Source organism: Muscardinus avellanarius (genome assembly GCF_963383645.1).
Source record: "Muscardinus avellanarius genome assembly, chromosome: 13".
NCBI lineage: Eukaryota > Metazoa > Chordata > Mammalia > Rodentia > Gliridae > Muscardinus > Muscardinus avellanarius.
In genome coordinates, this window is record NC_137799.1 from 11,271,664 (window position 1) to 11,288,767 (window position 17,104).

The 17,104-nt window shown below is 47.1% G+C and overlaps 1 protein-coding gene across 1 annotated transcript in view; it reads left to right on the forward strand.

The window, feature by feature from the left end:
* Nucleotides 1–17,104, forward strand: part of GOLGA1 (golgin A1) — a gene marked incomplete at both ends in the record, with an annotated part of 49,100 nt that overhangs the window by 23,590 nt on the left and 8,406 nt on the right. Inside the window, 4 exons of the mRNA XM_080709671.1 lie at nt 1,012–1,107; nt 3,785–3,880; nt 5,293–5,442; nt 6,165–6,260. Coding sequence (XP_080565797.1) covers nt 1,012–1,107; nt 3,785–3,880; nt 5,293–5,442; nt 6,165–6,260 — 438 coding nt within the window. The remainder of the gene's footprint in view (nt 1–1,011; nt 1,108–3,784; nt 3,881–5,292; nt 5,443–6,164; nt 6,261–17,104) is intronic.

Consider the following 17,104-nt stretch of genomic DNA (forward strand, 5'->3'; position numbering starts at 1 on the left):
CGCCCTGGTTCGAAGCCAGCCTTGCTGGCTTAAGAGACCTTATTTCCAAATAAAAATATAAAATAGGTCAGGGAGTGTAGCCTGGAGGTAGAAGGGTTTCCAGGAACCCCAGTACCACACACACAAAAAAAGCCTTATAAAGCCCTAAGCGTGGTAGCACATGCTTGTAATCCCAGCATTTGGGAGGCTGAGACAGGAGGGTCACAGTTTGCAGACAGCCTTAGCTACTTAGTGAGGTCCTTTGCAACTCAGTGAGACCCTGTTTCAAAATAAAGAATAAAAGGACGCCGGGCATGTTGGCACACACTTGTAATCCCCGCGCTTGGGAGGCGGAGACAGGAGGATCATGCAGGTTCGAAGCCTGCTGCGCTGGCTTAAGAGACCCTGTTTTCAAATAAAATATAAAAAATAGGTCTGGGAGTATAACCCGGAGGTAGAAGGGTTTCCAGGAGCCCCAGTACCACCAAAAAAAAATTTTTTTTAAATACAGAATAAAAGGGCTAAGGGTATAGCTCAGAGGTAGAATGCCCTTCGGTTCCATCCTCAGTGCCACAAAAAAAAAAGCCAGGGGTCTAGCTCAGAGGTGGAGTGCCCCTAGGATGGTCCCCATCCCTGGCTGCCCATGAGCTAGGAAACCCCCACCTCCCTGTCTTCTGCTCTGCTCACCCTCCTTTCAGGCGCTTATTGCACTCTGTTGTATAATTTGTTTGTTAGTCTTCTGTTCAACCTCAGGGACAAAGATCTATGCCAAATTTATCCATGTGTACTTTATGATATATGAATTAGATCTCAAGTTGCAAGTTGCAGGGGGAGAGGTCTATTTTTAATTTATTGGGCTTAGCATAGTATGTTGCAGGCACTTGTAAATATTTAAGGAAAAAAATGACATTTCCTGTTTTTAATTTTGAGATAGGGTCTTATTACATTGCTCAAATTCTCCTTGAACTTGGGACCTTGCTGCCTCACCCTTTTGAGAAATGACTGTCTTTATTTGTTCCTTTCAACTTGCAGAAAACTGTTGCCGAGCAGAATTTGGAGGATACCAGACAGCAGCTGTTGGCAGCCAGACTCAGCCAGGCCGAGGCTGTCGGCATCCTGGAGACTCGGGTACTAACCCTGCCCTCACTGTGTCCTGTGTTTGGGTAGTGGCCTAGCTGAAAGACAGTGAGCAGAGTGCTCTCATTTCAAGGGTCTACCTTTTGGGTCTTATTCAGAGTTGAGTTACTGTCTTCACTCTTGCCACATTACGATCATTGCTCCACACAAAGCCGTTTCCTTGCTCATTTAGTCCCATCAGCCCAGCACTTGGGAGGCTGAGACAGGAGGATCACACAGGTTCAAAGCCAGCCTCAGCGACTTAGTGAGGCTCTCAGCAACTTAGTGAGACCCTGTTTCCAAATAAAATATAAAATAGGTCTGGGAGTATAGCCTGGAGGTAGAAAGCCCCTGGGTTTCACCCTCAGTACCACACACACACACAAAAATTCCCATTGGCCCTTCTCCTACAGGAAGCCATTTGAGTTGCTTAATATAGGTTCTTTTATTGTGGAGTTACCTTAAAATAGGTAGCATTACCCAAGCTCAGTGGCACACAGCTGTAATCCCAGTACTTGGAAAGCTAAAAGGTTTAAGGCGATCATGTGGTAATATAAGGATACCTTGTTTCAAAACAAAAATAAAGGCTGGTAGTCAGAAATAGTGGTACACCCCTGTAATCCCAGTACTTCAGAGACTGAGATAAGAGGATTAAAGGTTGGAGATCAGCCTTAGCAATGTAATGAGAGTCTTAGCAACCTAGGAAGAGGCTGTTTCAGAACAAAAGAAAAAATTAAAAGGGTTGGGGGGCTGGGTGTGGTGGTGAGTTCTTGTAATCCCAGCATTCAGGAGGTTGAGACCAGAGGATCGCAGTTCATGAACGGCCTCAGCTACTTTAGTGAGGCCCTTTGCAACTCAGTGAGACCCAGTTTCAAAATAAAGAATAAAAAATAGGGCTGGAGGTGCAGCTTGGAGAGGTAGAATCCCCTGGGTTCCATCTCTAGTACTGCAAAAAAAAAAAAAAGTTGGGCTTCTAACTTGGAGGTAGAATACCCCTGAGTTCAACCCCAAGCAACACACACACACACACACACACACACACACACACACACACACGGGTTTTTTTGGGTTTTGGTGTGTTTTTGTTGTTGTTGTTTTTTTGGTGATACTGGGGGTGGAACCCAGGGGCTTTTCTACTTCTGGGCTATATTCCCAGACCAATTTTTATACTTTATTTTGAACCAGGGTCTCACTAAGTTGCTGACAGCCTTACTAAGTAGCTAAGGCTGGCTTTGAACCTATGCAATCTTCCTGTCTCAGCCTCCCAAGTGCTGGGATTACAAGCGTGCGTCAGCACGCCTGGCTTCACACTAGGGTTTTAGCTCAGAGGTAGATTGCCCCTGGGTTCAAACCATAGTATCATACAAACACACACACACACGAGGTAGCATTGTGTGCATGTGTTTTTATCCATGTGAAGTACAGCGCTCTGGATCTGTCTCTAGTACTGTCAGCTGCGCCTTCCTCCATTTGTATCTGCTTCACTGCTCGTACTCCCCCTCTGCTCTGCAGGTGTCAGTTACCCGGCTGAGGTTCAGATTGCTCTCCTCTCCTGCCACCACAGTCACTGCAGTGAATGGCATGTCTCAGTCGCCTTAAAGAGGACAGAAAATGTCACAAGATTGGTCCCAGAAGGGCTGTACCTGCCTGCCCCCCAGCAGTCATGAGGGTCCCTAAGTCTGCATTTCTGCCTTTTCAAGCATTGAGCTTCACCAGTGTGTTGAGGGTGAAGTGACAGTTGACTGCTTTATGTTCATTGCTGTGGTTACTAATGACTTGGCCATCACTTCAAAGCCTTGTTAGTCTTTGAGGTTTCCACATTTGGAATTGTCCTTTCATATTCTTTACTTCTTTTCATTGGGAATTTTAGTCCTATTTCATTTATAGGATTTCTTTTTTTGTGTGTGTGGCATTGGGAATTGAACCCAGAGGCATTTACCTCTGAGCTACACCCCCAGCCCAATTTTATTTCTTATTTAGAAAGAGGGTCTCACTAAGTTGCGAAAGGCCTCACTAAGTTTCTGAGTCTGGCTTCGAATGACCATCTTCCTGTCTCAGCCTCTCAAGTACTAGGATTACAAGCATGTGGCACCATTCCTGGCTCATTTGTAGGATTTCATTGTATATTCTAGTTCCTAATTTTTTTTTTTTTTTGCCAGTTTTAGCTCTGAACCAGTTTGTTAACTTTGTGTATGTATCCTTTGTTGAACAGGAATTCTTAAGTTTGATGAAATCAGATTCATCAAGAGTTCTTTTTTTTCCGTACTGGGGATGGAACCTAGAGGGCATTCTACCTCCAAGCTATCCCCCCAGCCCTATTTTTTATTCTTTATTTTGAAACAAGTTCTCACTGAGTTGCAAAGGCCCTTACTAATTAGCCGAGGCTGTCTGAATTGTGATCCTCCAGTCTCAGCCTCCCAAATGCTGGGGTTATCATCAAAGTTTTGATGTATGGTTTGAAGTTCCACTCGAGAAATCCATTCATACAACCAGGTATAGTAGCACACTTATAATCCCAGTACTTAGGAGGCTGAGACAGGAGGTTAGGAGGTTTGAGGCCAGCCTCAGCAATTTAGTGAGACTATTTCAAAATAAAAAAGGCTGGGAGTGGAGCTGGGCTGGGCTCAATCCCTAGTACCAAAAAATTTCTAGCCTCTTGTTGAGTAAAGAATGCTTCGATTTCCCATAGGTGAAGGAACTAGAACAGAGTCTTCAGTCCTCTGAGGAGCAGCTCAGGCAGAGCAGGGACGTCGTGGCTGCCCAGGACACACAAATCCAGGAACTTGTGAGTGCTTCTTGGGTGCCAAGCCCTGAGCTTTCTCTTCCGGCCTTTGCAGATGCCACAACACACTCACAGCAGAATCTGGAACTTGCCGTAAATATAACAGTTGTGCTCTATGTGCAAGTGGGCTGAGCAGGTCAAGAGTGTAAGGACCCGGAGGGCCCCGTCACCTGGAGACAGACTGACTGGCTGATTCCCTCCAACATCCCACTTTGAAAACCAGAGGTGGACCTCCTCTAGAGGTCAAGCTGCAGCTTGTAAACAGAGGTACAGGACAGGTCCAGAACCTGGGGAGAAGGTGGCAAGGGCCTGGCCAGTCATGATAGCGCCAGGTGGGCTGATGAATTAGAAGCCAGGGAAACAAAAGCAGTCAGCAGCCAGGCCCAGCGGTGCACACCTGTAATCCCAGCAAATCAGGAGGTTGAGGCAGGATGGTCATAAGTTCAAGGCTAGCCTCGGCAAATTAACAAGACCCTGTCTCAAAATTAAAAATAAAAAAATTAATACAAAATAAAAAGGCCAGGCGTGGTGGCGCACGCTTGTCATCCCAGTATTGAGGCAGAGACTGGAGGATCACAGTTCATAGATGGCCACAGTTATTATTTAGCGAGGTACTTCGCAACTCAGTGAGACCCTGTTTCAAAAAAAAAAAAGACTAAAAAGTAGGACTGGGGCATGTAGCTCAGAGGTAGAATGCCCCTGGGTTCCATCCAGTACTGAAAATAAATAAATAGAAAGAAAGAAAGAAAGAAAGAAAGAAAGAAAGAAAGAAAGAAAGAAAGAAAGAAAGAACTAAAAAAGGCTGTGCATCACGCAGTGATAGAGCACTTGCCTAGCATGGCTGAAGCCCTGCGTTCAATCCCCCCAGCAGCACAGAAAATAAAATAAATTTTAAAAGAGCAAAAGCACCCGGCGTGGACGTTTATATTTGCTACGTCGGGCACTGCGCTCAGCACCGTGCACGGGCTGTCAGTAGTCCTTGCAACACAGCAAGGAGGCACGCATCTTCTCAGGAGACGCGCTCAGGATTGGCTGTGTGCTCACAGCCACCATGGGGAAAACCTTAGCTAGGGGTACACTGAGTAGTGCCCAGGAGCCTGTGTCTGAGGACTGACAGTGCCCTGAGGGCAGTGGTGACATCTAAACCAATGCCTGGGGCAGGGCGGGGGGCATAGCTCAGTGGTAGAGGGTCTGCCTGCCATTCACAAGGGTCCAGCCTCCAGTAGGGGTGGGGGGACCAGTGGCAGACCCCATCCAGGGCAGGCCAGGGCCCAGCGCCAGCAGGCAGAGCATGCAGGGTCCTCCACAGCTCCAAGGGGAGCTCAGCAAGCAGAGCTCTCGGGCACAAAGGGCCAGGGTAAGGATCCTTCACACACCACTGTCCCTTGACGGGCTGCCCTCTGGTTTTCCCGCAGGCTGCCGCACACCAGCAGAGGAGCCACGCACAGCAGCAGGTCCTCGCCTTGGAGCAGCAGTGCCAGGGGCGCACCCGTGCACTAGAGGCCCAGATCTCCTCCCTGGAGCAGGCGCGGGCAGCTGACCAGACAGCTGCTGAGCACAGGCTGGTGAGTGGAGAAGAGCATGGCTGAGCGGGCACACCTGGCTCAGACGCAGCTTGACCTTGTGTGTGTGGTGTGTTGCTGGAGAAGGAACCCAGGGCCTCACGCCTGGTAAGCAGGCACTCTTATCACTGCACTGTACTCCCAGCTCCAGGAGTTTCTCACTCAGTGTTTTGCTCTCTTACCCCACCCTTTTGTCATCTCCCACCCCTACACTGACCCCAGAAAAAGGGCTTTTCAAGCTGGGCATGGTGGCACACACTTGTAATCTCAGTACTTGGGAGGATAAAACAAGAAAAATTGCAGTTCGTGGCCAGCCTTGGCAATTTTATTTATTTATTTTTTGCAGTACTAAGATTGAACCCAGAGGCATTCTACCTCCGAGCTACATCCCAGCCCTGTTTTTACTCTTTATTTGGAAACAGGGTCTCACTAAGTTGCAGAGGCCTCACTCAGTAGCTGAGGCTGGCCACGAACCTGGGATCCTCCTGTCTCAGCCTCCCAAGTACAAGACCCTATTTCAAAATAAAAGAATAAAATAGGGCTGAGAGTATAGCTCAGAGGTAGAATGCCCCAGGTTTCAATCCTCAATACACACACACACACACACACACACACACACACACACACACAAAGGGCATTTCAAAGATGCCATGTCAGAGAACAGAATGTGCCTGGAGGAAAATACAGTAAAGATCTTTCTTTTTATCTGTACTCTTAATTTCCAGAGAGAGCTGGAACAGGAAAATGCAGCCCTTAAAGAAAGCAGAAATGAATGTGAATGTTCCCTACAACATCACCAGTTCGAACTAAAGAAGCTAAAGGTATTTACCTGACTCGGTTTCACAAAAGTCTTTGTTATGTTTTACATGTGCATTTGGGGCAGCCCAGTGAAAGCCCATACTTGTATTTGCGTGTGTGTGTGTGTGTGTGTGTGTGTGTGTGTGTGTGTGTGTGTTTCTAGGGTTGGAACCCAGAGGTTTGGAAACAGGGTCTCACTAAGTAGCTGAGGCTGGCTTCGAACCTGTGGAATCCTCCTGTCTCAGCCTCCCAAGCACTGGGATTACAAGCGTGCGCCACCATGCCCGGCATGAGAACTAACATTTGTTCGGTACTTCTGCTAGGCCTCTGCTAGAAATCTCACCTCATTAAATACTCTTAATCCAGAACTGTATTAAGAATTATGCTCGCCGGGCGTGGTGGCACACGCTTGTAATCCCCGCGCTTGGGAGGCAGAGACAGGAGGATCGCGCAGGTTCGAAGCCAGCCGCGTGCGCTGGCTTAGGAGACCCTGTTTCCAAAATGAAAATGTAAAAATAGGTCTGGGAGTGTAGCCCGGAGGTAGAAGGGCTTCCAGGAACCCCAGAACCAGCAAAAAAAAAAAAAGAAAAAAAAAGAATTATGCTCATTTGAGACAGGCATGGTGGCATATGCCTGTAATCTCAGTACTTGGGAGGCTGAGTCAGGAGGATTGCAGGTTCAAGGACAGCCTTAGCAATGTAGCAAGGTTTTCAGTAACCTAGTGAGACCTTGTTTCCAAACAAAAAATTAAAAGGGCTGAGGATATAGCTCAGAGGTAGAATGATCCTGGGCTCAATCCCCAGTACCACAGAAAAAATAAATAAAAGGGTATGGGCGCAACTCAGTGATAGAATGCCCCTGAGTTCAGTCTCTAGTACCACAAAAAGAAAAAGAAAAAAGAAAAAAAAAGAAAGAAAAGGGGCCAGGTGTGCAGCTCAGTGTTAGAAGCCTCTGGGTTCATTCCCAAGTACTATTCCCATCACAACAGTAACAAAAGAGAGCTATGTTCACTTGGCAGTTAATGCCTTTGAGGTTCCATGTGTAAGGAATTAATTTATCCAAGTTCCATAGTTAGAGGCAGAGCAGGTCTGACCTTTCAGTCCCCCCCGAGGCCAGCCCTTCCTCTGTGGCATTATCTGCAGCTGCCTGCAAGTCTTGCTGTCCGTGCACCCACCAGCTTGGTTTTTCAGTGAGACAAATAAAGCAAGGCCCTGAAAGGTCATAGAGACCTTTGTTACTATCAGGGACCATGTACAGAGATGAAGAACGCCTGCTAGATTGTCGCCTCTCCCCACCGACGCAGGGTGCTGTGATTAGGTGCCACCTCTTGTTCCCTGGACATAACCGATGGCCGTGTTCCCCTCAGCCTCCGGGGTCCCTGGCTCCTTTCTCAGCACCCCTGCATGCGGGTCATTGCAGCACTCGGCCAGCTTGGTCATGGCACAAGCTCCTGTAAACCTTTGCAGGCATCTCCTCTGAGCCCACAGCTGCGATGCACCTTCTAGGCTTTCAGGATAGCATCTGGTATGCTGTTTGGGCCTAGCACGGACACTGCAGTGTGGGAAGCGTGCACGGTGGAGTCAGACATTTTCTCATGCATTCCTTCAGCAAACACTTGAGTTTCGTAAGTGCCCAGCACCATTGCAGGTGCTGGGCTGTGGCAAGGACAGCGCAAGTCCCTGCTCTGTGCCACCTGTGACTGGAGACAGCACGCTCGTCGCAAACAGTGACCAAGCCTTTGAAGAAAGCAGGGTGAGGGACAGAGAGGAGGGTGAGGGGACACTTTTCAGTGTAGATGTTGGGGAAGGCTTCTGTTACATTTGAGCAAAAGATCTGAATACTGAGAAGGGGCCAGATATGTGGATATTGGGGGAATGAATGTTCAAGACAGAAGAAACAGAAAATATAAAGGCTCTCAGGAGCTGGGTGTGGTGGCTCACACCCGTAATCCTATACTTGGGAGATTGAGGTCGGAGGATCACAGGTTCATAGCCACCCTTGGCAATTTAGCAAGGCTTTCAGCAACTTTGTGAGACCCTGTATCAAAGTAAAAAAATAGGGCTAGGGTATAGCACAGAAGTAAAACACCCCTGGGATCAATCCCCAGTAACAAACACACCTCACACATACACACCCACCAGGCTCATGGACAGAAAGAAACTGGTCTGTTCACAGAAGAGCAGGAGACCAGGGTGGCTGCAGTAGAGTGGAGGCTGGGGGGGAGCAGAGGCTGACAGCAAAGAGATTGAGGACATCAAAAAGACAGTGGAGCCAGGCGTGGTGGCACACGCGTGCAATCCCCGCGCTTGGGAGGCTGACAGGAGTATCGCACAGCTTCAAAGCCAGCCTCAGCTACTGAGTGAGGTTCTCAGTAACTTAGTGAGACCCTGTTTCCAAAGTATAAAATAGGTCTGGGAGTATACCCCAGAGATAGACAAGTCCCTGGGTTCTACCCCCAGTACATACACACACACACAAAAAAAATAGAGTGGAACCGTGTGTGGGGCAGACATGTGTAAACCCAGTACTTGAAGGCTGAGACAGGAGGATCCAGGCTCAAAGCCAGCCTCTGCAACATAGTGAGGCTCTCTACAACCTAGTGAGACTTTGTTTCCAAATAAATAAAATTGGGCTGAGGGTATAGCTTGGAGATAGATGCCCCTGTCAATCCCCAGGACAAAAAAAAAAAAAAGGACAGTGGTAACAGGTTTAAGCAGAGAAGCAACTTGAGAGCGGTTTTATTTTAAAAGGATTTCTCTGGCTCTGTGTGGAGAAATGTCTGCATGGAAAACACGGCAGTGGAAGAACAGCCAGGCATGGCGGTGCACGCCTGGGAGGCTGAGGCAGGAGGATCCAGGCTCAGAGCCAGCCTCAGCAACTCAGTGAGGCCTCTGCAAAACAGAGAAGAAAAAATAAAGAATAAAAAATAGGGCTGGGGGTGTAGCTTGGAAGTAGAATGCCCCTGGGTTCCATCCCCAGTACTGCAGACAAACAAATAAAATAAATAAATGAATAGGGCTAGGGTACAAATGAATAAATAATGAAAAGTGCTAAGGTTATAGCTCAACCCTGAGTTCAATCCCCAATACCAAAATCAATAAATAAACAAACAAACAAGGGGCAACAAGTATGGTGGGCACACACCTGCAGTTCTACCACTTGGGACTGAATCAAGAGAATCACAGGCTTGAACCCACCCTCAGCAGTTTCACAGACTTAACGGCAGCCTAGCAAGTCTCCTTTTTAAAACAAAAAATAAATAAAAATAAGCAATAATAAAAAGCTGGGAGCTGGTTGTGGTGGCGCATGCTTATAAGCCCAGCATTTGGGAGGTTGAGAGGAGGATCGCAGTTTGCGGACAGCCTCAGCTACTTGTGAGGCCCTTTGCAACTTAGTGAAACCCTGTTTTAAAATAAAGAATAAAGCTGGGCATGGCGACGCATGCTTGTAATCCTAGTACTTGGGAGGCTGCGACAGGAGGATCGCACAGGTTCAAAGCCAGCCTCAGCTACTTAGTGAGGCTCTCAGCAACTTAGTGAGACCCTGTTTCCAAATAAAATATAAAGCCGGGCGTGGTGGCGCACGCTTGTAACCCCGCACTTGGGAGGCAGAAAAAGGAGGATCGCGCAGGTTTGTAGCCAGCCTCGCTGGCTTTAGAGACCCTGTTTCCAAATAAAATATATATAAATAGCTCTGGGAGTGTAGCCCGGCTGTAGAAGGGCTTCCAGGAACCCCAGTACCACCAAAAAATTAAATAAATAAATAAATAAATAAATAAATAAATAAAATATAAAATAGGTCTAGGAGTATGGCCAGATGTAGAAAAGTCCCTGGGTTCTACCCCCAGTACCACAACAAATAATAATACTAATAATGGGGGGAAAAAAATAGGGCTCGGGATGTAGCTCGGAGGTAGAATGCCCCTGGGTTCCATCCCCAGTACTGCAGTCAGTCGGTTAGGCTGGAATTGTAGCTCAGAGGTAGAATGCCCCTGAGTTCAATTCCTAGTACCACACACACAGCCAAAAGGCTGGGGATGTAGATCAATGGTACAATGCTTCCCTAGCATGTGTGAGGCCTTGTATTTAATCCCCAGCACAGAAAAGAGGGGAAGAGGGGAGAAAGGGTTAGAAATAAAAACAGAAGCCTGGGTCTGGTGGCACACACCTGCAGGCCCAGTACTCTAGAGGCTGAGATAAGAGGGTCACAGGTTGGAGGCCGGTGTCTGCAGTCTAGCAAGATTCTCAGCAATTTAGTGAGGCCCTAAGCAACTTAACAAGACCCTGTTTCTAAATAAAAAGGGCTAGGGGTGTAGCTCAGAGGTAGAATACCTGGGTTCAATCCCCAGTACCAATTAAAAAAAGAAAACAGAAACTAGGTGTAGTGGCCCATGCCTGCCATCCCTTTATTTGGAAGGCTGAGACAGGTTCAAGGACAGCTTCAGTAGCAGTGATACTCTCAGCAACCCTGAGACCCTATTTCAAAACAAAAAGTAAGAAGGGCTAGGAGTGTATCTTAGAGATAGAATGCTTCTGGGTTCAGTTTCCAGTACCACACACACTAAATGAATGATTGAATTGTGCATAAATCTGTTTTATAAAGGGCTAGGGAAGTAGCTCAGTGGCAGAGCACTTGCTTAGCATGCACAAGGTCCTGGGCTGATCCCCAGTATCATCAAAGAAAGGTCAAATTTTTAAAACAAGACTTGCCTGACATGGTGGCACACACTTGTTAGGGTGGGGGGGGAGGGAGGAAGGAAGGAAGGGAGAAAGAAATGACAGATACAAGAGTAAAAACTATTGGACTAGAAAATAAGTGAGTTCTCACAATAAGTATTATGAATATTATAAATATTAGTATTGATCTTTTGAAGACTTAGTAAAATTGCTAAACTTTGGGTAAGACTAATAAAAAAAGAAGCAGAGCATGGTGGTAAGACTTTCATTAACCTAGTGAGCCTGTTTCACACAAAAAATTTAAATGGGTCTAAAAGGTATATAAACAGCTTTATGCTAATATACTTTAAATTTTAAATGAAATGGTAAAATTCTAGAAAAATATAATTTGCCCAAACTGTGTGGTAGGCTGTGTAGCTCAGATATAGAATGCCCCTGGTTTCAATCCTCTACCACAAAAGGAGGAAAAGGAAGAAGAGGGGGAGGAGGAGGAGGGTTGGGAGAAAGAGGAGGAGGCTCAGCAGTAGTGGCACAGCCAGGTGTGCTAGTACATATCTGTAGCCCTAGTACTTGGGAAACAGACGAGAGGCTCAAAGGCTAGAAGCCAGCCTCAGCAACCTAGAAAGCCCTCATTTCATAAAACACAAATAAAAAGGGCTGGGAGTGTAGCTTCTAGGACATAATACCCCTAGGTTCAATCGGCAGTACCCCCCAAAAAAAAAAGTGGCACAGATAATTGATACCAGGAATGAAAAAGAAAACATTACTACATATCCTAGAGATATAAAAAAGATACAGCCAGGTGTAGTGGTGCATGCTTGTAATCCCAATACTTGGGAGGCTAAGACAGGAAGATTGCAGGTTTGTGGCCAGCCTCCACTACTTAATGAGACCCTGTTTCAAAATAAAGAATTAAAAATAGGGCTGGGAAGCCGGGTGTAGTGGCACACGCTTGTAATCCCAGCATTCGGGAGGCTGAGACAGGATTGTGGTCCACGGCCAGCCTCAGCTACTTAGTGAGGCCCTTTGCAACTCAGTGAGACCCTGTTTCAAAATAAAGAATAAAAAATAGGGCTGGGGGTGTAGCTCAGAGGTAGAATGCCCCTGGGTTCTGTCCCCAGTACCGGGGGTGGGGGGGAAGAAAAATAGAGCTGGGGGTATAGCTTAGAAGTAGAATGCCTCTTAGTACCATCCCCAGTACCACAAAAAAAGAAAAAAAGAAAGAAAGGAAGGAAGGAAGAAAGGAAGGAAGGAAAAGAAAAGAAGATTAAGAAGCCCAGCCAAGCACCATGTCACACACCTTGAATCCCAGTACTTGGAGGCTGACACAGGAAAACTGTAGGTTCTAGGCCAGTGCATGGTAACTTAGCACGACCCTCAGCAGGACCCTAGTACCCAAAACCAAAAAGGTAGGGCTGGCACTTTTGACACTGGACCTGAGAGAGGTCCATCAGGTTGGTGTAGGCATGTGCTAGGAAGTAAGCAGTGAACAGGTTCAGCTGCAGTGTTGGGGAACTACAGGTGAGTACAGCTGCTGCCTTAGGAAGAAGTCTCTGCTCTCAGGCAAAGCAGTGCTGCTGGGGTGAACACCTTCTCCCACCTTTGGCCTTCCAGTCTTTCTGAGTGCCCCCTCGTGATGGAGATTAACACAGCCAGCTGATGAGCAGGGTGGCTTGCAGTCCCAGGGCAGCCTGACAAAGCCAAGGATCAGAGGTAGACATGGACTGAGAGGCAGTAGCTCAAAAACTAGCACACACAGGCTCTTTAAACATGCGGCTGGCTCCCAGATGTGTGGGGAGCTTTCCAGGTGGAGCCCATACCACGTAGCTACTCCACGTGAGCTCAGTCCTTTGATGCTTATTCTGACTTGTTTTATAGCTCAACCTTTTGTAGTCTGTGTTGGCAGTTATTTCATTGTGTTTGAAAAGAATTTATATTTTTCTGCTATTAGATGAAGTATTCTGTAGATTCTAATGAGGTCAAATTGGTTGATATTATTTAAATCTACATATGCTCTCATTTTGTTTATATGTTTCATCAGTTACTGAGAAGAGTGCACTGAATCTTCACATTTGGCTGGGTTTGTCTTCCCTTTGGTTCTGTCAGTCTTTGATTCTTTCTTTTTTTTTTTTTGGTGTGTGTGTTTTTGTTTTTGTTTTTGCTTTTTTGTGTGTGGTGCTGGGGATAGAACCCAGGGGCATTCTACCTCTGAGCTATACCCCTAGCCCAACTTCTTTCTTTCTTTCTTTCTTTCTTTCTTTCTTTCTTTCTTTCTCTCTTTCTTTCTTCTTTCTTTCTTTCTTTCTTTCTCTCTTTCTTTCTTCTTTCTTTCTCTCTCTCTCTCTCTCTCTCTCTCTCTCTCTCTCTCTCTCTCTCTCTCTCTTCCTTTTTGGTGGTACTGGGTGTAGAACCCAGAGCCTATTATACATTTTTTAATTTGAAAACAGGGTCTCATTAAGTAGCTGAGGTGGCTTCAAACCAGTGCGATCCTCCTGTCTCAACCTTCCAAGAGTGTGGATTACAAGCGTGTGCCACCACACCCGGCTGTGAAGCACTGAAGTTTGGTGCACATCTATTTAGAATTATCTTGAGTTTTTGGAACAGCTGAGTCCCCACCTGACTCATGCACAGATGCAGAGAGCTGCCACATTGTGGTGGCAGCCTGGTGCCCCTGCAGGGCACAGGTTCTGTTGCAGTGAGCCGAGGGTGGATATGTTGAACTTGAGTCCCACAGTCTGGGGTCTTAGGTAGCCGTTAGCAGCATAGACTTCAGAGCCGTATACACCCAGCTATATGTGCCAGCCTGGCTCTTCACTAGCTGGTGTGTGTGTTACTAGAGATTGAACCCATGGGCATTCTACCTCTGGGACATACCTACAGTCCTTTTTGGGTTTTTTTTTTTGGGGGGGGGATTGAACCCAGGGGAATTCTACCTTTGATCTACACCTTCAGCCCCATTTATTTTATTTTATTTTTTATTTATTTTAGTTTTCATTTATTTATTTATTTATTTATTTATTTATTTATTTATTTATTTATTTTTGCAGTGCTAGAGATGAAACCCAGGGACATTCTACCTCCGAGCTACACCCCTAGCCCTATTTTTTATTCTTTATTTTGAAGCAGTGTCTCACTGAGTTGCAAAGAGCCTCACTAAGTACCTGAGGCTGGGATCCTCCTGTTTCAGCCTCCCAAATGCTGAGATTACAAGCGGGTACCACCATGCCTGGCCATTTTCCTGTATTTAAATGGAAGATAGTAACCCCTGAATTCAAGAGCATTACTGGGAATTAAATATGGCCATGTATAAAAATGCCAGGGGCTGTGAGTCTGCATTGCCTGCTCCCCTGTCTTCCCACACTGCTTCTGTCCCCTGCCCTCAGCACTCATGGGGTCTCTTATTTTATATTTTTTATTTATTTTTATTGTGGTACTAGATTGAACTCAGCAGCATTCTATTTCTAAGCTACACCCCAGCCATATTTTTATTCTTTATGTTTGAAACAGGGTCTTACTAAGTTGGAAAGGGCCTAAGTAGCCAAGTCTGGCTGTGAACCTGTGATCTTCCTGTCTCAGCCTCCAAGTACTGGGATTGCAAGCAGGCCCACCGCACCTGGCATCACAGGTCTCTCCTAAACTCCCCAGCAGTGGCTCCTGCACCGCCATCCTGCAACTTCCTGCTGCTTCCCCGTTGTCACCAGAACTGCTCTCTAAACCCGTGTCTGGGACCCAAAGGAGGCCCGGGTTTTCCTTATCTCCAGGAGGTAGTCCTGGCCCTTCCAGTGTAGGGCCAGCATGCCACCCCAGGCCGAGGGAGGGATATTTTTTAGGGAAACTTGGGTCGCTCACAGAACCAGAAAGACCGGTCCTCCTGGAACCTGGGCCTGTCACATCTCTTCCTGTGCTGATCTCTGGCCCTGTCAGTGCTGTGTTCATCTTGTAGACTGTGTCCTGCAGGTAGACTGAACATCGCCACAGTAGCTCCAAGCTTGGACACCCCAGCTGAGCACCTCAGGGCCGGAAGGCTTCTCCCACTGAACTTCGAGGTCCAGGGTCAGGCGTGGTGGCGCAAGCTTGGAATCCCAGCATTTGGGAGGCTGCGACAGGAAGATTGCGGTTCGAGGACAGCCTCTGCTACTTAGTAAGGTCCTCTGCAACTCAGACCCTCTTTCAAAATAAAAGAATAAAAAATAGAGCTAGTGGTGTAGCTCAGAGGTAGAATGCCCCTGGGTTCCATCCCCAGTACCACAAAAAAAAAAAAAAAAAAAGTCAAGAAGGGTCCAAGTGGTTCAAGGACAGCCTCAGCTACTTAGTGAGGCCTTCCGCAACTTAGTGAGACCCTGTTTCCAATTAAATAAAGAATAAAAAATAGGGCAGAGGGTGTAGCTCAGAAGTCAAATGCCCCTGCCTGGGTTCCATCCCCAGACCTGCAAAAAAAAAAAAAAAAAAAAAAAAAAGAAGGGTCCAAATATAAGAAGAGAGCCTGGTTGTTCCTCTTTGGTGACAGACCCACCTTTAAGGGCTGTGATTTGCTGGGTGTGGTAGTACACACCTGTAATGCCAGCAGCTGAGAAGGCTGAGGCAGGAGGATCAAAAAGTGAAGGCCAGCCTGGGCAACTTTGTGAGACCCCCGTCTCAAACAAAACAGCACACACCGGCATGGTGGCACATGCTTATACTCCCAGTACTGGGAGGCTGACAGGAGGATCACAGGTGCACAGCCAGCCTCAGAACTTAGCAAGGCCCTCTACAACTTAGTGAGACTTTGTTTCAAAAGAATGAGCCAGGCTGGTGATGCACATGCTTTTAATCCCCGCGCTTGGGAAACTGACACAGGAGGATCGCAAGGGTTCAAAGCCAGCCTCAGCTACTTAGTGAGGCTCTCAGCAACTTAGTGAGACCCTGTTTCCAAATAAAGTATAAAATAGGTCTGGGAGGATAGCTGGAGGTAGAAAGCCCCTGGGTTCTACCCCCAGTACCACAAAATAAATAAATAGATGGATAAATAGATAAATAAATGTTAAAAAAACAAAGAATGAAAAATAGGGCTGGGAGTATAGCTTGGAAATAGAATACCCCTGCATTTAATCCCCAGTACTGCAAAAAACAATTTATTATTTTTTTGTGTGTGCGGTACTGAGGATGGATCCCAGTGGCCTTCTACCTCTGGGCTACACCCCCAGACCTATTTTATAATTTTTTTGGAAACAGGGTCTCACTAAGTTGCTTGAGAGCCTCACTAAGTAGCTGAGGCTGGCTTCGAACCTGTGCGATCCTTCTGTCTCAGCTTCCCAAGTGCAGGGATTACAAGCGTGCGCCACCATGCCTGGCTCCAAAAACATAATTTAAAAAATCAGGTTGGGGCCGGGCGTGGTGGCGCACGCTTGTAATCCCTGCACTTGGGAGGCAGAAACAGGAGGATCGCGCAGGTTCGAAGCCAGCCGCGTGTGCTGGCTTCAGAGACCCTGTTTCCAAATTTTAAAAAAAGTATAAAAATAGGTCTGGGAGTGTAGCCCAGATGTAGAAGGGCTTCCAGGAACCCCAGTACCACTAAAAAAAGAAATCAGGTTGGGGGTATAGCTCAAAGGTAGAGCATCCTTGGCGTTAATCCCCAGTACTACAAACAAACACGCACACAAAAGGGCAGTCCCAGGGTAGATCACCTCTGGGGTCCATTCTCAGTATCACAGAACAGAAAACAAAAAGTATATGATTCTTAGCAGCCAGCCAGAGCCATGTAGAAGTTCAGAGTGGGACTGAACATGAACAGTGAGGCCCTTGGGCAAAGAGCTGAGTTCTGGGCAGACAGAAACAGCAGGTGTCTCTCCAGGACGTTTCCCTCCCCAGTGGTCAGGGACCTGAGTGCTGAGCTGTGAGCACAAGCTTCAGTCTCGGGAGAGGTGTGTGCTTTTCCCAGGGACAGTCAGTCCCTCATGTTCCAGGAAGGCTGGAAGGCATCCTGCTCAGGTAGAAAACGCTGAGGGGAGACCGGCATCGGTGGCCCTGGCTGTAGGTGCACAACGGCGTACCCTTTTGGTCTGGCTGTGCTGCTTACTAGCTCGAGGACCTGGAACAAATCACCTCACCTGAGCCTGAGTTTTCTCTTATAAAATCGGGTCATTCTAGCTGGGTGTGGTGGCACATGCCTGTAAACCAGTACTTGGGAGGCTGAGACAGGAAGGTTGCAGGTC